This window comes from Ascidia mentula, chromosome 1 (assembly GCF_947561715.1).
Source record: "Ascidia mentula chromosome 1, kaAscMent1.1, whole genome shotgun sequence".
NCBI lineage: Eukaryota > Metazoa > Chordata > Ascidiacea > Phlebobranchia > Ascidiidae > Ascidia > Ascidia mentula.
The window spans coordinates 21464462-21486197 of record NC_138566.1 but is presented as its reverse complement, the minus strand read 5'-3'; the positions used below and the strand labels follow the sequence as shown (position 1 = coordinate 21486197).

At 39.3% G+C, this 21736-nt stretch overlaps 4 protein-coding genes across 8 annotated transcripts in view; 2 read left to right on the top strand and 2 right to left on the bottom strand.

The window, feature by feature from the left end:
• Positions 1 to 4562, bottom strand: part of LOC145894667 (parathyroid hormone 2 receptor-like) — a 31737-nt gene extending 27175 nt beyond the window's left edge. For all 4 annotated transcript variants that reach the window (XM_082983303.1, XM_082983311.1, XM_082983319.1 and 1 more), the window contains exons 1-2: positions 4389 to 4562; positions 3473 to 3589 (exon numbers count right to left, since the gene is read on the bottom strand). In XM_082983303.1, the coding sequence (XP_082839429.1) occupies positions 3473 to 3589; positions 4389 to 4478 (207 nt within the window). In that variant the 5' untranslated portion in view covers positions 4479 to 4562. The remainder of the gene's footprint in view (positions 1 to 3472; positions 3590 to 4388) is intronic.
• Positions 4563 to 7903: 3341 nt separating this feature from the next.
• On the top strand, positions 7904 to 14010 carry LOC145917718 (mismatch repair endonuclease PMS2-like). 2 transcript variants are annotated; one of them, XM_083002989.1, is made up of 13 exons: positions 7904 to 8033; positions 8122 to 8208; positions 8683 to 8821; positions 9117 to 9264; positions 9366 to 9443; positions 9513 to 9647; positions 9925 to 10124; positions 11004 to 11209; positions 11356 to 11943; positions 12246 to 12442; positions 12615 to 12789; positions 13015 to 13194; positions 13858 to 14010. In XM_083002989.1, exons 1-13 carry the CDS (start codon positions 7904 to 7906, stop codon positions 13989 to 13991), a joined length of 2397 nt encoding a protein of 798 aa, XP_082859115.1. In that variant the 3' UTR covers positions 13992 to 14010. The 2 variants fall into 2 exon arrangements, with proteins under 2 accessions (XP_082859115.1, XP_082859114.1); XM_083002988.1 differs by having other exon boundaries at positions 9510 to 9647.
• Positions 14011 to 14599: 589 nt separating this feature from the next.
• On the top strand, positions 14600 to 16197 carry LOC145900008 (FAD-linked sulfhydryl oxidase ALR-like). Its single transcript, XM_082988829.1, has 3 exons — positions 14600 to 14828; positions 15276 to 15499; positions 15741 to 16197. The coding sequence occupies exons 1-3, from the start codon at positions 14706 to 14708 to the stop codon at positions 15901 to 15903; spliced, it is 510 nt and encodes a 169-aa protein (XP_082844955.1). The 5' UTR covers positions 14600 to 14705; the 3' UTR covers positions 15904 to 16197.
• A 183-nt stretch (positions 16198 to 16380) lies between these two features.
• Positions 16381 to 21456, bottom strand: LOC145894335 (ras-related protein M-Ras-like). Its single transcript, XM_082982892.1, has 7 exons — positions 21363 to 21456; positions 19963 to 20293; positions 19087 to 19146; positions 18928 to 19021; positions 18261 to 18360; positions 17794 to 17873; positions 16381 to 17621 (listed from the first exon to the last, which is right to left on the bottom strand). The coding sequence occupies exons 2-7, from the start codon at positions 20153 to 20155 to the stop codon at positions 17546 to 17548; spliced, it is 603 nt and encodes a 200-aa protein (XP_082839018.1). The 5' UTR covers positions 20156 to 20293; positions 21363 to 21456; the 3' UTR covers positions 16381 to 17545.
• Between the last annotated feature and the right edge of the window lie 280 nt (positions 21457 to 21736).

The window sequence follows — 21736 nt, the reverse complement described above, 5'->3', positions numbered from 1 at the left end:
CAAACTCGAGAGGTCTGTGAACAAAACAACCCCAAACTGCCAAGCTACTTCAGTTGGTGATCGCCTGTTGCCATGCGTCAGTCAAGAGCAGCGGCGTCTATGCCCGCAAAGTTCCCCAGGATCCTGTCCAAACAAAATAGGTCTTGCGTAACGATGAACGGTGGCCAGTTAAAGGCGGTGGAATCTGCAACGGATCCCAAGTCTCGAAGGATGGTTTACAACGGCGTGGGGGAAAGTACTCGCACGGTGGAGAGCCCTCCAACTCAGCACGCCGGCGCCCTAATGAGTTTACGGCCGAGGTGCTGGTGGACTTGAGTACTGCAATTGTTATTGATTGATTCATACGTCAGAGAACACTGCGTGTTGTTGTCAGGAGTAATTTTCGATTATAACTGTTATGGGTTCCTTGGTGACCGAAAACACTTTGTCCACTGCAAATAATAAGGTTTAAACTCACGGCGACCTCGCACATGACAACAAGGAGGCATGTCAAGGGGTTTAATTGCAAGTGCGACCTTAGTATCGATGAGGTTTTTGAGAGTCAATGCCTCGACTCTTGGGATGGTTTTCGGCGGTCTTTCAAGCTCTTTTGCCGCGCCAGGTGTTCTTTACACCTGCACTGTGCCACACGTACACCTCGGGAGCAGAAAGTATTGGACTATATGGATCGCAGTCAAGAGCCGGCTGGGCTTCTGAGAAGTGGCAAAATATTATCATTTGCGCGCACCAACAATGGCGGTATCGAGACTTTCCTTTGGGGCATGTTTCATCTTTGGGATGGGTGAAGAAAACAACGCAAGCAAACAGGGGCCACGGCGAGGCATTTTCTACGTACTCCTACGTGCTGTTGTTTTAGAGCGTTAAGCCCGACTTGCTTTTGATTCTTATACCCGCTCTTGTAGTATAACATCAAACGGTTTGGTGCACCCGCAAGCAATCCCGGTGTTGAGTATCACTTTATGCGTCAATCAGTAAGACTCAAAAAGTGCATGTTTTGTGGGAGCACCCCATGACAAACAGACACCTTGTTGGGAAGACTCGGCAACCATAACTTAAGCGCACACCCTCATCAGGTCAACACCGGCCCATTGACAGCTGTTTTGCGGTGACATTTATTGAACAACCGATGGTTAATAGGCTGGATGTTTGCGAAGCCAAATGGTGAAACCTTACGCATGCCTCAATAAACATCTGAAAAATGATGGTTCCCAGAATTCGGTGAATGATATCTTGTTGACGGTTTATTGATGTGTCCCACGGTTGCAACGTATTTCTATTCATTGGATTTTATTATTGCCCTTACTACATTTTCATGTGTTATGTTTACGGCGTACGTTCGTGCTGCAGGTTTTGTTGCGTTGCGTTTCACGTCATTCGGCTAGTCTTATCTTTGCGCCACTGAAGTCTAAATGCCTTTCATTGCAGTGCAGTGCATAGGGAAGGCAGCAGTACAGGACTTCTTGCTTTTTAACTTCAGTAGATCTATTTTATTTTATTTTAATTCATTTTATTTATTTTATTTCATTCTTTGATTTGTTTTACCGAATAGCTTTCTGTGTTTACTTGCAAATTCGAGTTTGCAGAAACTGAGGATGACCGTGCAGGCGAAATCGATTTTTCACGATTACTAATAAATCAGCTAACTGCAATTTGAAACTTCTGTTAGCATAATATAATAACCAAAGTAGGAAATTGGTGTCGCTGCTTAGAAAACAATGCCAACCAGAAGGCTAGATTCTGAAAAAACGAAGGAAATAGTCCTGCGGTATACATGGACGCTGGTTGTAATAAAATCGATGGAGCGTTTTATCGACACATTTTCTGTACTTTCGTTTCGTGTTTCGTGGTCGGTAACATTGGTAATTGCACCCATTTAACTTTGGAGCCATAGCATCAACCCATTTGTATTTTTTAGCAATTCCACAGTATTTACCTTGTTTTAGGTTCCAAGGATTGCTGCCAAACAATTTCACCGAACAACATATATAAAAAGCCGACCGATTTAACCGCAATGCATGGTTAAAGCCAAATGTCTTTGCAATACCACCATGATGCAACAGCCTGCTGCAGGCACTAAAACCCAATTATCGCACATTCTGTTCGACGGGGCCACGGGTCGTCTTTGGGTTAGACGTGCTGTCACGTTCAATCACTGGTGCTTTAGACAAATCTCGCACAAAGCTAGCACGCAGTTTTGTTATTGGCAGCTTATCATCTAGGCCCGGATTGTTTTGTTTTCAAGCGGATTTGCTGGTTGTCTAAAAACGAACCTACGAGCCGAACAAGATCCTATGTAGCCTGCTGGATTGAAAATACGTTTGCTGGGTGATGGAGTGATGTTCATTGGATACAGCCAAGCAAGTTACAAACAATATTAACGGTGTTGGTTTGGTCGAGACATGCCTATGACAATTCAAAGGATCGCAGGATGCCCCGTACGATCTACGCTTGGCTTGGTAAAGGTGATTGCAATATGTTTTTAACCCCACGCAAAGCTTCCCAGCAGATGAATGTCAATCAATGCAGTGATTTTGAAACGTAATCGACGAGCTGCACATTGCTTGCATAAAATCAATATTTCATTCGTTTTCGAACAGATCCGAGATCTGCACGATATTCCGTTCATCACTGGAATTTATTAACATTGCGCCGCGCCGTCGCGTGTTATATGCCTCAATGAGTTTTTAACATAAACATGGAAAAGCCGTCAAACCAAATGTCGGTAGTCGGCCAACAAAATTCCAAGCAAATTCCTAGGATTCATAGACCATATATAAACTATTCGAGTAACCAACGCTTTAGAAGTTCACATATGTGGGTTTGGGTGATTTGAAACCGTTCATAAAATTCAGGTAAAAAGTCATAGTGTTTAGCTTTCCAACCGTTCTATCCAACCGCAAGAACATTATTATTCCAATAGTCCACACGCCAAACGCAGCGATCAAACCTCCGAAAACCGCGAAAGACAAAACAGATTAAATCCTGCTGAAAGAATGACATCGCGGTTGTGTTGAAAGATTTGAGCGGATGGCGCGAAGGATTTACGTGATATGGAATACGAAAAGTTGAGAATCTTCGCACGAATAAATAACTGATTGTTTGCCGAAACGAACAAGGCTTTTCCGCGGTTGTGAATAGTTATGCTCCGGGAGCGTTAAGAAATTAAACGCCCAAGTACAATTTACCCAATAAGTTTATTAAAAAACACGTGTAAGGTCGCGTGGTGTTTTACATGACACGCCGTGTTTTTTTAAGATTTTGCATGTGAAAAAATAAAATAATGCAAAACCACTAGGTATTAGTTGAGCTGCTAAGTTTACCGACACTCATCTGCTTTTTCAAACGGTGTAACTTCTGATCTTAACTGACACCGGTTAGAATCGGCCAAAATGCATGTTGTATGGGATATAACTGCAGAGGGCATTTGCGACAAAACCCCATTTAATTTTCAGCTCTTTATCTATATGGTTACCTTTATGGGTAAGACCACAAGTACGACGAAGACGGCAGGGCAGAGAGTGCAGAGCACAACCAGAGTTATAAAGCAGTCAGCGTTGTTCACAGATTTTCTTCGCATCTCGGCGAGTCTCTGTACAAAAATTGACAGATATTTCGATGTATCGTTATTGACCCACAATAGGCTTATAGAGTTGGCGTTTTTTTATTTTTTTATTTAAAAGCGTGGTAGAATTCTTTGAAGATCTCAGTTTTCCGAAGTATAATGTTTTATTGTACTTTGTATGTATGGAAGTACCTCGTTGTTTGCACATTCAAGGCATAAAAAAGTAACTTACGTCAGTGAATTTGGTTACCTATGGTTTAACAAAAGTCAAAAAATTTATCGACTGATATGCGCGCTCGTTTTTATTAAACAGTGTAGATGGCTATGTGTGTTCGTACCTTATTTGCTGTCGAAAAATCAATGCGTGATTTTCCTCGCAATGTATAGTGTACAGAGGTACTTTATACTAGATATATGCACAAGGAGCTCCAATCAAAATAGTTTTTCGTTTGAAGCAATAGATGCTTGGGACAGATTATTAAATATGTTCACTCGTTTAGACAACGGCTAATATGTGTTCGATTAGTCCAGTTAACGCAAAATTGCGGCACTTTTTTTATCACCCACACTTAAAATACAATGTAAAATCGCAAAGTAATACTTATTACCTATATTGCATTACAATGACAACAATACAACGATAAGTTAATGTGTTCCGGGTTCAAGTATAGTATACAATAATATAATATAGCAACTTGTACTATTGTTGTATTTTAACGATAAAAAACTGCACTTATTTAATCTTGTATTTCTGTGATAAAAAACGAAACTTTTATTGTTGTCTTTCAATGATAAATACGAGAAGATTTTAATGTTTGCACTTTACCTGTTTAAATCCACGTGATCTGCCCCCCGTCGGTGTTTCTTTGTCTTCCGTCGGTGTTTCTGAAGCTTGTACCCCGGTTTCCGGTTCCATCTTGTTCAATGTGTGTCCTTTTGCTCAACGAAACGTGGAAATTATTTGGCAACCACCATCTTATAGGTTATAGTGCACTACGACAAAGCTGAAATGCAGGAGAACCTTGTCACACCGCAGTTTCTGACTTATAATAGTTTTAACTTTATTCCAAGAAATTACTCACGAACAGCACTGCATATACATTCAAACACGCATTAGTAAACACCAATATGAAGTACATTCTCCCCAACAATACGTAGTGTCGTATCATAAACTCATTTTTCCACGTCATTTTTTAATAGAACAAACAACCTCTGCACATGCCAAATGTTTCGACTAATTCAATATCGAAATCATTCCGCTCTGCTACTTTTTAGCGATGTGTTTACTTCAATGGCAAAAGTTAATTTAAACAGAAATACTGTTTGATATTTTCCAGTTTTCACCATTCACATCCCTGTTTACATCGTATCTACTTTTGATGCCACTACTCAAGTTCGCTAACAAAAGGACAGAGAACCCAAGGGTGGGCAACCTGACCTCGGTGAAAAGCCGTATGCGACTATTTTTACCTCGGTCCGTCCTGGCTCGAAAACAAAAAAACGTCGCATCGTATCGTTTGTGTCCACGATCCTACGGTCACACGCCTCGGCGCGCGTGACTAACATTTCGCAACCAACCGCCTTCATTAAAATACGGCTCGCTTGTGTTTGATCATATGCTGGATTATACTGCACTACAGAATCTAGTAGCAACAATGCAGAACAAGTAGTTTTTGCCATTGGTAAAATAGATACCAGTGAAGCAGCGCGTGTCTTCTATTCTCAAATCCAAGACGCTGACAGGGTGTAATTGTAGCCAAAACCACAAGTATTTCCATGATGACGTATCAAGCTCGCCGCTGTACAAATCACCTTTCCACTGGTTTAACAACCTCTGTTTGAATACAGCTTTAATATTGGTGGGGCAAGTTTTATGGTCTTGAAGTACGTTCGCTTCTCTCAATTCCTGCGTCGTTGTTTGTTGCGTTTTACAGCATCGGGTCGAAATCGGGCGACGGCACCACGTAGATGATGCCGAACGTCCTTTGCTTTTCTCAGACAAGGAAATTCATTTTATCAATGTGAAAGTTGAGAAATGTTTGTAGTTACAACCGAAACGTCTGAAAAATTACATTGGCTTTACAATTTGTATTGAATCTTCAAGCTAGTGTTTGCACCTTGCTTTGTTTTAGGCGTGTCGCACCTAGTTTCCTAACGGTTGACGGCGACTGCATGGCCAAGTTGAAGACTTGCTTTACTATTTAGCTGGCGTATCGCTGTAAGGCACCATAGCTGCACTAATGAGACCTGCTACGTCGAACAGTGGCCCTGGGTGCAGCTCACCAAAAAAATTATCTTTATGCTGTTGTTACATGACAATTAAGAAGGCTAAATTATAATGACCCACTTTATTTCGCTGCAAAAATAACCAACAGAATATTTTAATGAAATTTTGTAATTCTCTTTTCTTTTTTGTTTGCATAAGTTGATGTTAAATCTGTTTAATCATGCTCGTTTTATTTTTAGCCAAGATCTGTTTATCTGCCGTGTTTAACCAGACATTAAAAATGCATGCGATCTTGCATCACGCATTGTTCGGTTCTGTGATTGATCGGCCAATCGTTATGACTCAAGACGATAGAACACTTTAACGTTGATCGATGTAAGACAGCAAGTGCGCGCAAGCACTTGTTATTCCAGTTCCAAATCCATTATGAAAATAATGACCATTAAACGAACCATACTACCAACACAACGATGATGCCATTTCGAAGACAAGTGTACGATTGCTTCGTTGTGCCTTGCATTAAACGCCACCTGCAGTTTAACAATGTAATACAAACCACACATATGACCTCCGTTATTCACACTTATCCATCGTCTCTAAAACAAAAGCTGCTTCATCTGTGGACGACAAAGATCGGACAATACGGATCTTACACTTATTCTTCACCAAACTTACGCTAAAATCGATACCAAAAGTGGAAAAAGCACCTAATTTTAAAATGACGTTTCCTGATGGCATTCGATTCTACGACAACAACTGTAAACCTCAAGAAACTAGAACGGCGGAAGAAAACGAGACACCTTAGCATTGGCAGGCGCAAAAAATCTTTGTCGACTGCAGGGGTCACAACAAACGTGCACAGACCCGAAGGAACTATTTTTCCAACTGGTGTCGCCTTTCCGTAGTCTGAAGTGCCACTGATTGTTTCTCTTTCGGTCGCTCGGTTTTAAACACCGTCGGTCTCGCGCTTTCGACCCGTGGGCGCTCGACCGTGAGATCTTCTTGTTGTGCGCCTTGTACTTTTCGAGCTTTTGGCGTTTCTTATCGCTCGCGATTGCGTGAAATCGAAAGGTGCGGGATTGCTTTGTTACGATCCGAAACTTGATGATTTCAGTGGAGAAAAGTTTCAATCGAAAACAACCTAAAATTAAAAGCTTTGGCAGTGACAGGAATTACCTGACGAAGGTCCGTTTGAAAAAATGATAAACGACCAAAATTTTTACTTAACTCACTTTTGGTTTGTCTGCATTTACAAATTATGAAACATAAAATTATTCGTTTTTTTGTGTTCAGTTTTATACCTTTTCCGTCCAAGATATTTTTCCGCGATCGATATGAGGTGAAATTTTAAACGACGAAATTGGGAATTTCGTTTGGACCAGGGTTTCTTAGCTCGTTTGGACTCGTAGACCACATGACCGAGTTTGTAAACTCTGGACTCATCACCGACAAAATATTTTGACATTTTTGGTGATGTTTCTGTACAAAATATTCCTCATCACTTAAAGCATAGTTGTTTGAGAAAGTCCTGAGGATCCCCCCCATAGGTAACTGTGAACCTTGAAGGTCCATGAACCCCCAGTTAAGAAACAGTGCTTAACACCTTATGACCGTTGGTGTGTATTAGAATTCTGTACTACCGTGTCGCTTTGTTTACAGATGTACCTATTTGTAATGCTGTCATACTATTAGGGTTTATTATAGCGGAGTAGCTAAATAACAACATAACAACAGTTTTCCTGACACTGTAGCACCACGCATATATAACATGGTGGTTTTCGTTAGAATTATGAAGCAATTTTAAGCCAGCTGCAGTACAGATATAAGATGTGTGCCACGTTTGCTTTATCAGTGTCTTATTCGGATGTCATCATTGTTTTTATTAGCGGTTAAAATAGATTTACCAGCATATATAAATGCCGTTGCGTAAATAGTTTTTCCATGGCATTTCCTGCTATACATTCACTGCTTCAACACTTCAAGCCAAGAGGTAACGACAACACATGCATCATTAACTTACTACCGCCACCGGACGACAGACTTCGATTTAGGTGTTTTCCCTTTTGCAATACCTTACCTTTTGTAATAAAAATACCTCCAAGATTGTGAACAAAATGACTGAAATTAAACCAATTAACAAGTCAACGGTGCACCAAATATGCTCTGGACAAGTTGTGCTGGACCTTGCTACTGCTGTAAAGGAGCTTGTTGAAAACAGCTTGGACGCAAAAGCAACCACAATTGGTGGGAATGTCATGTCCTTTACAAAGCTCAAATGAAACCAAAAGTATGCGTAAAATTCTGTATAAATAATCATTTTTTTTTAAAACAGAGGTAAAGTTAAAGGAATACGGATCAGAAGTTGTGGAAGTATCTGACAATGGCATTGGAGTTGAGGAAAATAATTTTGCTGCCCTCAGTAAGTCGTACATATCAGCAATCCAATGTTGTTTGGCTTCTTAAAAGTATCAGATATGTAAATTCAGCTATTAAGATATATTATTACCATATGGCAAAGCACAGCTTGGGCACATTGTGTGTTTGTTCTTTCATATGCTGGGTGCCATACTCATAAATGCAATCATAAACTTTTTTGCATAAATTTGTTTTTTTGTAATGTTGTAATCATTTTTTATGAATCGGAAAATTGTTATGTACATTTTTTTGATCTGGAGTATAAAAAAATTTGCCTTAAGAAGGGCATCGCACACCGGCGTATAATGAAACAAACAAAGAATCCATCTGTGCAAAGCGTATGTGTGGGCCCGGCCTTATAGTCTCGGTGACCATCTATTTTTTTTAAATTTAATATTTCTATATATAGATGTACATAACAATTCACCTAAACACAAAAAAGTGGACAACTATGTTTAATTCTTTTCATGATACACAGCACTGAAGCACTATACTTCTAAACTAAAAGAATTTGTTGACCTGAACTCCATCGGGACATTTGGGTTTAGAGGAGAAGCACTTAGTTCACTGTGTGCTCTTTGTGATGTGTCCATCAGCACCAGACACAAGGATGCAAGGTAAACCAACTCAACTTGTTGTAAAAAGTAAAATGAAAGCTCAAAGATTTCAGTTTTTGATATTACAATGATTTGCAACTGTGTGTAAATATTGTGAGTTGTGTCATTGCAGTTTCATACATAAAAGACTGCTTTGTCAATTTCTGCAGTTATAAATTGTAAATACTTTGTAAGACACAATTTTACATCATTTTCCATTCATGATGTGTTTGCACATAACTGGAATTGCTAATTATATTTATATTCAGTTATAGATCAAATGACATCTAACTAACACAATGTCATTTGTTTCCAGTATTGGGCACAAACTTGACTATGATTACAATGGAAAAATATTGAAAACAACCCAAGTTGCAAGGCAAGTTGGGACCACAGTCCAGCTGAAAAACATTTTTTCAACTCTACCTGTCAGATGCAAGGAGTTTAATCGCAACATTAAAAAGGTGATGGATATGAATTCACACGCTTGTTTAAAAAAGTAGATTTGTTCCATTGATGTACTATTTCATGTAATACCTTTCTTTTTTTCATACATATTAATTAGGAATACACAAAGCTTCTTCATCTACTAAATGCCTACTGCATGATATCTACAAATGTACGAATATCCTGCAGTAACCAGGTAACCAGTTTTTTAAACTACATTAAAAGCTTCTCTGTGTATTTAACAAACAAACACACTACAAAGCAGACTTCGAGGGGTAGAAAAAGTGTGATAGTTTCAACCAAAGCGGCCGCATCTATAAGACAAAACATCATCACCCTATTTGGGTCCAAACAGTTCGAGGTTCTGACTGAATTTGCCCAAGTCGAACCAACGCCTGAGGTACATATTTGTACACAGCGTTTTTTTGCTAACTAGACATCATTGCCATGTTGCTGTTGCTGCCAGGCATATTATATTTTATAACCTGTCCTTCTGACACAATTAAAGGTAACTTTTATTGTCCGACGTTTCATCTGCTATTCAGCTAGGCTGGGTTGTGTGCTGCACCATTACCCTGAAGAAGCCTAGTTGAAAAGCAAGTGAAACGTCCGTCAATAGAAGTTACGTTTAGTTGTGCCAGAGGGACAGATTTAAAAATATCTTTACTGTGGTGTAGGTGTGCGAGGATTTTCATTTGAAAGAGGTGGAGGTAGATGGATTGTGTAAGCACGTGTCTATTAACGGTTGGATTTCCTTCATTGGTCACACGCACGGTCGTTCCTCTCCTGACCGTCAGTATTACTTCATCAACTCACGGCCTGTGGACTTTTCTCGTTTGTCAAAATTAGTAAACGAAGTCTACCACTTGTTCAACAGGTAAACTAACGTAGTGATGTTTGTGAGCTGCATTCAGATGGCCACTGTTTTGACCTACAAGGTCTCATCAGTGCAGCTTATGGTGTGACTCTTCTGGACGACTTAAGGGGGTGAAGTTGCTTATGAAGCGATGTTATCTATGTTAAATAATGTAACACAGTAACATCGGACTTTGTGACGGTCTTAGGTGTTCGTGAATGCCGACGTTTAAAGCTTTGTTCTTATCCGTTTCTATTTGTTACGTTACACTCATTGTGTATTAAAAGAATTATTCAACTTGGTTCATGACAAGACGCCCTAAAAAATTTAAGTAGGGCTCTGCAGACGTGTAGATTTTATGAATTGGTCCTTGACTACAAAAAGTTTGGGAATCACTCATTTGAACTATGCTATATATCTGGACTGGTTAAGGAAGTTTAATATATGTCTATCAGTCGACGATCACAATTTGACACTGTGTCTGTGGGATAACATATAAAAACCGCCCACAGTTTCAGTACAATGCGTTTGGTTGATAAAAAAAAGAGGCACCATGCAAAGGTTTTACAACAAAATTATAAAATATTGACGACAAGCCACAACATGTGTTTGGGTGGATATTGTTCGATCCTTTACCTTTCTGTAAATTTCCTCCTCGCTAAGTTTTATGCCACCGAATTTACGCCAGGTTTATGACTTGCACTTGCTGTCTGTCGTTGGGCCGAGACTGTATCTGCCTGTCAGTTTTTCTTTTCACTGATGGTGTCAGTTATGCTAGAAATTCGTTGTTCACACATGTATTTCCATATATTTTGCACCTATACGTTTGCGACATTTTCCACGTATTTACGTGAACGTAACGACCGTTTTTCAACGTCTATTTGCATTTAAAAATTGCAGGCATCAGTACCCGTTTGTGGCACTCAACATTGGCATGAAGCGTGACGCAGTGGATGTCAACGTCACTCCGGACAAGCGCCAGGTTTTTCTTCAAGGGGAGAAGGTGTTGTTGGCGATCGTCAAATGCTCGCTGTTACGAATGTACGAAAGGGGAGGTTGCCACACAGTGGATGCGTGTCCACGACCCAACACGGACCAGCAGAAAAGTAACTTGTTTGTATTCTCTTGTACCTTTTTTGGTCGATTAACTCCTTACCACCAGTGGTAAGTTGTTTTAGAATATAAGGAATCGTCTTGAATTTGAACATTCATTATTACCTTGTAGTAAAATCTCACTTCCCACTCTATACAGATAGCCGAGTCGAAAAACCAAACAATATCACCGCGTCATCGACTCAAGACCAGACAAAACCAAGCGAGTGTTCTACTCCCTCGTCCAGCAGCTTGCTTTCTAGGCTTAGAAGAAACGAGTCGCCAGCACAAGATTTTATTTCCCGCAAAAGATCTTCCATTCACTGTCATTCGACACCTGCACCCGTTGCCAAGCAACCGCGCATGGACACGTTCTTCTCGCCGCGGTTCAACCAATCCGCGTCTTTGGATTCGGACAATGATGAAGTAGTTTGTCGAATGCCCGACGACGTGAATATTACGAGCATAAAGCGCCCACTAGCGGACAATGCTAAAGTGGAGTTAACAAAAGCTGACGCTACCGAAGTGTCGGACGATATCAGTGTTGAGAACAGCCATCAATCCAACGATTTTGACCATTTGAAATTAAAAACTATCTCACGTAATTGCGCTGAATCAAACTGTGTGCCAGGCGATCCTCAAGTTAATGTTGTTTACGACAAAGCGGACTCTGCGGATAGTGGTTGTTCAGTACAGAGCGTTCAGTTTTCTCTGACCACCTTAACGCAAAGACTTCGTGTCATTAAAGGTAGGTGACATCTTCCGTGTGATTGTGGGTCAAACATAGTAAACTACATACACAGGGTTTAATATTTGTACCGATATGTCGTATTGGCGATTTCATTTCGCATCTTAAGGCATGCACAACGAACCCAGTTTAAATATTATGTTATAACGTTTGCTGTTGTTCATAATCCTGTATTATATGTAATTGTTTTTGTTGAAATTTTCCCGTTGTGTCGGTTAAATATCTAAAAATGTAGCCTCATATTTTTGTGGACTTAACGACAAACTCACAAATCACGAACCTGCTTCTCGTGTTTTGGGCAGATCTCCAAACTCGAAATCAACTCGAAACGTGTTCTGGTTTTCAAGCAAAAATCGCTCCAGGGCAAAATTCCGACGCCGAAAAAGAGCTGAGTCGAAATTTAAACAAATCCGCCTTCCTCGAGATGGCGCCCCTGGGGCAGTTCAACCTCGGCTTTGTGGTTGCACGTCACAAAAACGACTTGTTCATAATCGACCAGGTAAATGTATTTTTGTAAAGTTATCTCAATTACCTTTTTGTAAGAGCTTATCGACTTTATCACACAAAGAAATGATTTTACAGAAGATTCAAGGAATTCGTGGTTAAGTCTCTACAAAATGCAAAACAGCCGGCATGTGCAATGTAAATGTGATAATATCGCTTCCTTGCAGCACGCGTCAGACGAGATATACAATTTCGAAACCCTGCAGCGCAGCGACATCCACACACAATTGTTGGTCGTACCGCAAAGACTCAACTTGATCGCAGCCGATAAGCTTGTGCTGCTCGAAAACCTGCATGTTTTTAAAAGAAACGGCTTCGACTTTCGCGTTGAACAAGATCAAGGTAAGATAATATTTATGTGTAGAAAAGAAAAAACCAAAGAAAAAACGGTTGCCGGTTTGTTGTCCCTGATTATACAGAGTTTAGCTTCCAATAGTCAAGTACATTGATACACCTCCGTATTAAAGGGTTAAACATGATACGTTTAGATAGAAATGTTAAAGTGTGATGAGTGACTTGCTCTTATTTACAATTTTTACCACAAACGACTTTAAACACGTTCAACAGACTCAGGACTGGAAATCGTTTCTCTCACTCGGGTTCCAATGAGTAAAAATTGGGATTTTGGATCCTCGGATGTGGACGAGTTGATCTTCATGTTGAGCGACGCCCCAGGAGTGTTCTGCCGACCTTCACGTGTCAGGCAGATGTTCGCATCCAGAGCCTGTCGAAAATCTGTTATGATTGGTAACTTAATAACATGTTCATAAGGTTTACTGGTATCGCAACTAAGCTGGTTTAGCCATTTTCCCGTCAAGTCAGAGCGAGAATTAAAAAATCAAGCTTCCGGTAAGATGTGAACTCACGACCTTAGGTTAACTATATAGGCCCAACGCTCTACTGAATGAGCTACAGGAGCTCAGTGCTTTTACGGGGTATATTGCGGTCAAGGAACACTGGTGCGTAAGCGCACAACTTGCCAGGCAACCTTCACATGTACGTAGGGGATTTCCACCACCAAAATGAGACAACGCATGTAACGCTTCTGCGTTCATTATATGTTGCGATTATATTTAATATACGCTTATTGGATTGAAATAAGCGCGACTATTGGTTTTTGTTTCGTTGAGCGTTATTTGAAGCCAAACACCTTTACATACTTGAACCTATAAAGATTTGGCCTCCAAACTTTGCATTACCAAAGTTCTGCGTTGACTAAAATTTTTAAAAAATCTGTGACAATGATCTGTAAGTAGACTAGTGGTAAAATTGCCCAGTTACAAACTTTAGAAAATTACTGTTCCGTTATGCAAAGACACTTGGCTGATTTATATATAGTTCACTGACAATGGCAGTGGCTAAATTCAGGTGCTCGCTGAATGACTTACTCTCTGTTTGCCTTCCCTCTAGGCACCGCCCTTGATGTAAGAGAAATGAGAAAGTTGCTGGACCACATGGCTGATATTCATCACCCTTGGAATTGTCCGCATGGCCGACCAACAATGAGGCATCTGCTAGACCTCTCAAGAATATCTTCAGCGTAACTTCTAACTCATATAGCTGCTGCGGTTTGGGATTTCTTTATTTTCCAGCATTGCAAATTTCTAATAAATCAATTTGTGATTAGTGTAGTGAACTTCATGTCAGTTGTTTTTTCAATTCGATTCGTCCTGCACTCACAGGCGTCAAAAGATAAAAATCGGGTGGGGGAGGGGCAACGCTATCGTATCATTGTTGTTCTGAAAAGGTCCCAAAATCATGAGGCAATTTCATATTATTTCCGTAACTTTTTACACCATCTCCGACACAATAACAGAATGGCTGCAGTAGCAGACACAATGGTTGTCTTGAAATTGTTTTTTATGTTTTACATTAGCCAGCTTTATTTTGGTACCTCCTCGACAACCGCTCAAAACCGCCATTGATGACCACGTAATTTAATGCGTTACAAAAAGTTTTGGATAGTAACCGCCCTCCCCAGAGAAAATTTAATGGGCCGCAACGATAATTTGGAACGCCAGTGCTACATATGCTAAAATTAAGATAGAAAAGGAAGTTTTCAGATCGGTTAAAGAGCCCTTCAACTTTTCCTTATTGCTTAGTCATAATGAATAAGCATATTTACGACCAGGTTGTCAGTCGGTTGCAAAAAGTTACGCATTGATTGCGTCAAAAAGTTGGGTATCGTGGCGAGAACAGAGTAACCCAAAACGCCGTTCGGTTTCATGAATTTGCTGCCCGCACTAAGATGAGTAGCCATGGGAAGCAGAAGAAAGTACGCAGATGACAGCGATAATGATGATGCCCTTCGTAATATGTCAAGGAGGGCTTGCAGGGCGTGTGACGATTTCAAGTCGTGGAGAACGAATTATTCGCCCCAGGTAAACGGTTGTTTGACAAAAACCTATTGTTCAGGCTTATGTAAAGATAAGGTATGAGATGTGTTTATCAGTAGCAATTTGATGTGGCATGAATTAATAAGTGCCTTACCTCGATTGAATATTGTGTGTTGATCAGATTCTGTAGTAAACATGTTAATTCTACTGCTTTATTGTTTCTGAACAACCACTTTTGGTTCTAAGCTGGTCCTTTCTCATCACTTTCAATGTATGTTGCAATAATATAACATGTCATTATGATAAAAATATTAAATTATTAAATTAATGTAAATATTACAAACATGGTTCCTTTTAACAAATCTTTGCAACCAAGTTGGAAGCTGGGGGAAATATCAAATGTGACTTACCTATGTCCCAACCCTGTTAACCCAAACTGTATAGCTGGAAATCTCCCTCATTCAATTTTTTTGTGATAACAATCTTTTTAAGGCGACGACACAAAACCAGAAATCCACAAATCTTGTTCAAGAACGGGTTGACTGCCCACTTGACATACAGGAGCTAGGTTCAAAAACTTGGTCTTTCCTTCACACCATGGCAGCCTACTACCCTGAGACACCAAATGAGCAAGAGAAAAAGAACATGACAAGTTTTATTAATTTGTTTTCAAAGTTTTACCCCTGTGAGCATTGTGCTGCGGATTTTCAACACAGGTAATGTTTGTTGGGCTACCAATTTAAATAGTATGAATAAAATCCAGCATGTCTTTGCATTTAAATATTGTATTGATAATTGTTTTACCGTTTTAGTAACAAATCTGTTAGATGGCAATGTGACTTAATAGGTCAAAATGTATACATGTACAGTACTTAGATATGTTGTGTAACTCACATGTGCATTTCGTGCAATCAATGTTGCATAACAGGAACACAAATTTATTTTTACAACTTGCAGTATCAAAAAAAATGAGCCGGATGTGAGAAACCGTTACACTTTGTCCGACTGGTTTTGTCAACAGCACAACATTGTCAATAGAAAATTGAGCAAACCAGAGTTTGACTGCTCAAAAGTCCTCGAAAGGTGGCGAGATGGATGGAAAGATGGTTCATGTGATTAGTGCGAACAGATGTATCGTACATGTCAACAGTCTTGAGGTCCAAATTTGTGTCACTTATTTTAGCAAAATAATATTCTCTTTATTGTGTAAACTATGTGCAAATTAGTGCTTTTTTGTACACCGCTACCTTTTGCAACTCTTTTAGTTTGGTAAAATAAAAACTGATATTGCACTGTTTTATACTTTGCTTGTCAGAAGGTCCCACATTATTGAAATGGCTCAGTTCGGACTGTTGTACTAATACAGTGTATAAAAAAGCTTTATATGCCATAGCTATGCAACTTTTCCCTTCAAGAAAACTTTCGCAAGACTTAAAATTGTTCTTATTTTGTTTCTGTTTACTCTTTGCCAAGTGGTGCTATATTTACAAAAAGTTACAGGACCAAAGAAATCACATTTAATTTTGTGTTGGTATTAAAATAACCTCACTGTACACTCGGTATCAACCTTGCAATTGAATAGCATAAAGACACAAAGCAAAGTTGTATATCGTGTATTATACGGTAATTTCGTTAATCACTGAAAAACCAACGAACTGAAAACCAACGAACAGCCATTGATAAACCAAAACTGAATGGAAGTATGTTGTCACTGCTCCCGAGGCCCGCAGTAAGAGGCCAAATAACAACTTCAGTAACCCATCGAGAGTGGCAAATGTTGCGGTTTCACGTCACTGCATTTGCCTTTACAAAACAATCATCAGAAGGAACGACAGGTCATCGGACAGCGGTAGAAGGAAAAAAGTACATGCCAGTGATTCTAACCCACTTTTGAGCCCACAACCAAGCCAATATACGGTTTGCATCTGGCACAAGCTGCCACCTTTCTTTAAAGTTGTTTGGCCAAAACCGTGGCACGTGAGAGTGGGTAATAAATATATTTATGTATAGATATGTATATATGTATAGGGGCGTTTTAATGTTTGCCCTCGCGGAAGGCGAGCGCTGCTGCCTCGTATAAGAAAGATACCCGATTGAAACCCACACGTAAAAAGGTGACCAGCATTTTACACGATTCGTTTTGTCACACAAAAGATAAAGAAACACTAAATATCAGGCTTGACTTCAATAGGTGAGAAGTTTTCATTGATTCGGGCTTTGCCAGCATTTAACTTAGCAAAAATACTTGCAACGCACAAAGAATAGCAGCAGGGGTGGCAACTCCTTTACGCACCACGACGTAGCGTTTTCTGTCGAGTAACCACGCATGCAAGGCATGTTCGCTTTAGTGTGGGTTCACGAACGCAAAAGCCGTTTGCAATGGAGCTACGCAAAAATTGGAGCTTGCGGCTGAGGGCACCAGTAACCACGCAGTGTCGACTTGGCTTTCGCGGAGTGCGACGAGCACGCAGCATTTACAAACACACTCACACTGGGAAAAGAACAGAACGAAACAAAATGCGCGCGCGCAAAAAAAAACAACGAAAGGCGTCGACGATTTCCTACGCAGACATTGGGTGAGCGTCCCGGATTCTGAAAGGAGCAAAAAAAACGAGAGCTAGGAAAGTGGTTCGTTAGTGGTCGTTAGTTGATGTTCAAACGCGGTCATGCCGCGCCGGGCATCCGGGCAAACTGTCTCTGGATGCGAAGCGACCGGCGGCGTTCTCAATTTCCAGGGGCCGGCGCCGTGGAGCCGAATCCGGTTACTGTACGCTGCAGCAACACTTGTTTGTCTTCCCGCCGTTCGGCCTGGTACTGCTCGGGGGAATCCCCTGTTGCCTAAACAGAAAGTGCGGTTAATGCGATGTCGGCGTCGTGCAGCACAGATAAGGGCGTTGGCCCGGTCGCCTCTGCTTTTGAGCGTGTACGCAACGATTACGTCTTTTCTTGCCACACTTACAGACAAACTGCTTTTTATTTGCATTGTAATGGTAGGTACTGCAAGGCTTACCTTATTAATCTCACCACATTTTGAAATGCCTTGTCAACGTTTTGTGGTGGGTCTTTGGCACTTGTTTCAATGTAGGGAATCTGAGTGTGGGAAAATACAGTTAGGTCTGTTTTCATTTCAGTTTTAACTTAATCCAGAAATAAAAAACAAAAACGCTACAAAATATTTTTAACAGTTTTTTCGTCAGAACCAACAACTTCTTAGTTATATAAGTGCAGCTTTTATATGAAGGAACCATGCAATAAAATATACAGTCACAAAGTCAACCAAAAGAGGGTAATTAAACTGATGGCCTAAGTGTTTGCCAAAATGTCTTGAATAAACTAAACATTTAAATTAAAGTCAGTTTTTATATGGTTTTGTAAAGTAGTTAATGTCAAAATCAACAGAGAAACATATGGTTGACATCCCCCATATCCTGGAACATGATGTAACACCAAGTTCACATGCACATGTTTCCAACTTACACCGTATTGTTTGGCCATCTCTTGGCCTTCCTCTTCCCTGACAACCCTCTGATGGACCAAATCAACTTTATTTGCAACAAGGAGACCAGGAAACGCGCATCTGTGAGAACAAGTTGGTGATCAATTGTACAGTCAGTCTGTTTTTAATTTTCTTTTTTTGTGCATAGCATGTGGAGTCATATGTATAGTGAAAAAATAAACACACAGTAATCCAGGCGCTACAAATAATGCTGTAGGCTGCTAGGTGAATTCAAACAATAGAAAATATACGTTTTGTTAGGCTGAAAAATAGACCACGAAAAACTTTTTCATATTTTTTTGGAATTTTGCGCTTGGTTAGAACAGAGTCGTCATGTTTATAATCAGCTTATTTTTATATTTTCATTAATACTCCCTACTTGCAGTCACATGAATGTTTTCAGTCTGGTAATATTTAATTTTTTTGTCATATATCTGCCTTACATTTAGCAACATGCATTACAGAGTCAGCAATAAACTAACTTTATTCATTTTCCCATTGATGATGGTACAAACGCAAATCCACACTATTCTGGCACTTTTGAACAATTGAACAATTAGGCAAGGTTTTATTCAACCATGCTCCCACAGCAAATATATGAATTATTTCAACAACAAAATATTCTCATCAACAACAAAAACCACTTACTCGTCTTTTACTTTTGAAATGAGCTCATGGAACTCAGGTACATGATCATAGCTTGCACGGTCAGTTACGCTGTATACAATAAGAAATCCATCGCCTAAAAATAGGTAAACGGTTATATGGGAAAACCACAAAAGGATTCTTCACAGCTTATATACATACCTGTTCTCATGTACTGTTCTCTCATGGTACTGAACTCCTCTTGTCCAGCTGTATCCAATACTACAAAGACAAGTTTGTGATGCTAACTTCAAAGAGTTGTAAATTATATATATATATACTACTTATATATACAGTTTCCCAAACCCCTTTGTCTGCGAAATACTGTAAGGTTAAGTTGACAAGGTACCTCCAAAATGTCAAATTTTCTTTTTGGTTTCGTGTTTATTCATTTTTTGCCCAAAGGATTTAACACACATATTAATTAAATTTAGATCCCAAATTGGAATCACTACCATATGCCATCAGGCAACTATTGACAACTGAAGTTTTTAAAAATACATTTTTACCTATTCAAACAAAGGTACCTGAATATTTTATGTTGAAATCTGGCAAACATTTATTTTTAGTAAGTTTTAAAGGGAACACATGTTATACTGTTAAAGGTCAACAGCTCAACTCATGACAACACTAAAAACAAATGTTCATAATAGAGTGACTGAAAACAAAGTTCAAATGGCAATGACATGACCTTTACCCTAACATGTTTTTCAGTTTGTGTATTCACCAGCTATATTCATAAGGTTGGTGCCAGTTTTCAGTAACTGCTTTAATCTTGTGTTACAGCTACGGCAATCACATACTGGTCTGGTAATTACCATGAATCATGTATCAAGGTAACAGCAACAAACATTTTATGCTTAACTCCTTTGCAAATGAAAAATGTATCAGTACATCAATTAAATGTTTACTAATGCTAATACAAGAAAGCCAAACATTTTGAAGATTTTATCAGATATATATTGAAAGGGAAGTATTTCAAGCCTATAATGCATTTACTAGATATATATACTTAAATCTACGGGACAAAAATCTTACCATCCAAAATACACCACTGTCCATCAATATCTGTGTGTTGAATATATGAATCTTCTATAGTGGGATCGTATTCTTCGACGAACATTTTTTGAAAGAACTGTATGGTGAGTGCACTTTTCCCAACGCCACCATCGCCAACAACCACAAGTTTGTAAGTCATTAAATTCTCATTTTGATTTGGCACTGAAGCCATGTTGCAGTTTTTTATTGGGAGGGCAAGATGTTATAGTTGGTAGCTGGTAGCTCTGCTCTCATGCAGTACACTTGACTTGTTGCACCTAAACCTTTGGAAATGAACTAGTGGATATGTCTTGTGTTAAAATCTGCTTTCCTGTAAAACAAAATTGGGTTTTGCCAGCATAATGTAACTCTCTATGGTTCAGAATACTGCCTTTCACTTTGCTTTAGTAATGGTACATAGCCTACATATACACAGATTTTAAATACTATAAGCAACATTTGTTTTTAGTGCATATGTGAGTATTTAATTTGTGATGGGTTCCAAATTTAAAACAATACTTTGATTTTACTGGTCCGACATTTGTTCACAAATATATTCAAACAAATTTTCCAGTAGTCAATCAGAATAGGTCGATAATAAGAATTGGCAATACCCAGATATTATCATTTTGAAATGAATGTCGCAGCATGTGTGTTGTTATTAGCCTATATGTTGATTTTCTGAGAGCATATTAAATCTAGCAGGTTTTTAACATCATTTACTAAAAGATTGACTGAACTGAATGTATTTTGTTTAGTAGCATCCTGATTTTATTTTCAAAAAAACTACCAAGACTGAACACTTATAGTAGTTGCCTGGCAGGTTTTGCATTTAATTGACTTCAAAATTTGCCACAAAACGCCCTTTGCGCCTGCATTGCTGACTTCCCTGACCAACGCTGGCGCCAGTGCGCAGCAAAAGAGCAATGCGATCTTGTATCCAAGCTTCCAGCCTTTCCTCGTTGTGCCGCAAATAGCAATAACCTTTTCGCTGTATCCTTGCAATAGAAAAGCGCATTGACAACCGTCATGGGACTTTGAGACCGGCACACCCAAGTTCCTGCTCTAGCAAATGCGCCACTAGCGGCGTGCGAAGTGCTTTCGAAACTTATATAGGGCCCCCCGTCACAATTCCAGAAATAACGAACCAATGATAGTAGGTTTTTGAAAAAGGCTAAAACAGCGCGTGGCAAACGTCTCTTTCTTGCCAAAATGAAAGTAAATTGCAAGAAGCGACTGCGTTTAAAAATAAAAACGGGAAGCACGTGAAATAAAAAATCAGTTACAATCTTTAAAAATATAGTTTTCTGAAAGCAAAACAACGGTTAGAAAACTTTTTAAAAAAATTGTGCAAACTGCACTAATAATATAAGGAAATTAAATATAACACATCAACTTACTTGTTAAACTTGCTTTACGAAAGCTGAGGGGGAATAAAGCTAAGTGAAAATGTAAAGAGGTCCAAATTGCAACCAAATTCCGCAGTGAATATGTGGAAAAGAACTTGCTGGCTTTCATCTCAGAACTTCAACAAGAAATGATCTAAAACTGATTGTTTTTGTTGAATGAAGATTGTGTTTCATTGTGACGTAACACATGTGTACACATATGCTTTAATATTACCAAAAGGTGTTTTTCTACTTTATTTACTTCGGGTAACTTTCTCTGAATAAAACAGTGTTTTTTGTTCGTTTTGTCGTGTTTACAAAGTCAATTTTTATTTCATTTTTTTTTAATTTTTTCTTGGTTACTATTAGGTATACGTAAAATTTTA

What these genes read in the sequence shown, in the direction of transcription:
- LOC145917718 (XM_083002988.1), top strand. Translation starts at nt 7,904, where the DNA reads ATGACTGAAATTAAACCAATTAACAAGTCAACGGTGCACCAAATATGC. An exon ending in TTAATCGCAACATTAAAAAG is followed by an intron (nt 9,265 to 9,365) that starts GTGATGGATATG and finishes CATATTAATTAG; the next exon opens with GAATACACAAAGCTTCTTCA. An exon ending in GAATATCCTGCAGTAACCAG is followed by an intron (nt 9,444 to 9,509) that starts GTAACCAGTTTT and finishes CACACTACAAAG; the next exon opens with CAGACTTCGAGGGGTAGAAA.
- LOC145900008 (XM_082988829.1), top strand. Translation starts at nt 14,706, where the DNA reads ATGGGAAGCAGAAGAAAGTACGCAGATGACAGCGATAATGATGATGCC. An exon ending in GAACGAATTATTCGCCCCAG is followed by an intron (nt 14,829 to 15,275) that starts GTAAACGGTTGT and finishes AATCTTTTTAAG; the next exon opens with GCGACGACACAAAACCAGAA. An exon ending in GCTGCGGATTTTCAACACAG is followed by an intron (nt 15,500 to 15,740) that starts GTAATGTTTGTT and finishes TACAACTTGCAG; the next exon opens with TATCAAAAAAAATGAGCCGG.
- LOC145894335 (XM_082982892.1), bottom strand. Translation starts at nt 20,155, where the DNA reads ATGGCTTCAGTGCCAAATCAAAATGAGAATTTAATGACTTACAAACTT. An exon ending in AGAACAGTACATGAGAACAG is followed by an intron (nt 19,022 to 19,086) that starts GTATGTATATAA and finishes ACCTATTTTTAG; the next exon opens with GCGATGGATTTCTTATTGTA. An exon ending in ATTTCAAAAGTAAAAGACGA is followed by an intron (nt 18,361 to 18,927) that starts GTAAGTGGTTTT and finishes TTGTTCTCACAG; the next exon opens with ATGCGCGTTTCCTGGTCTCC.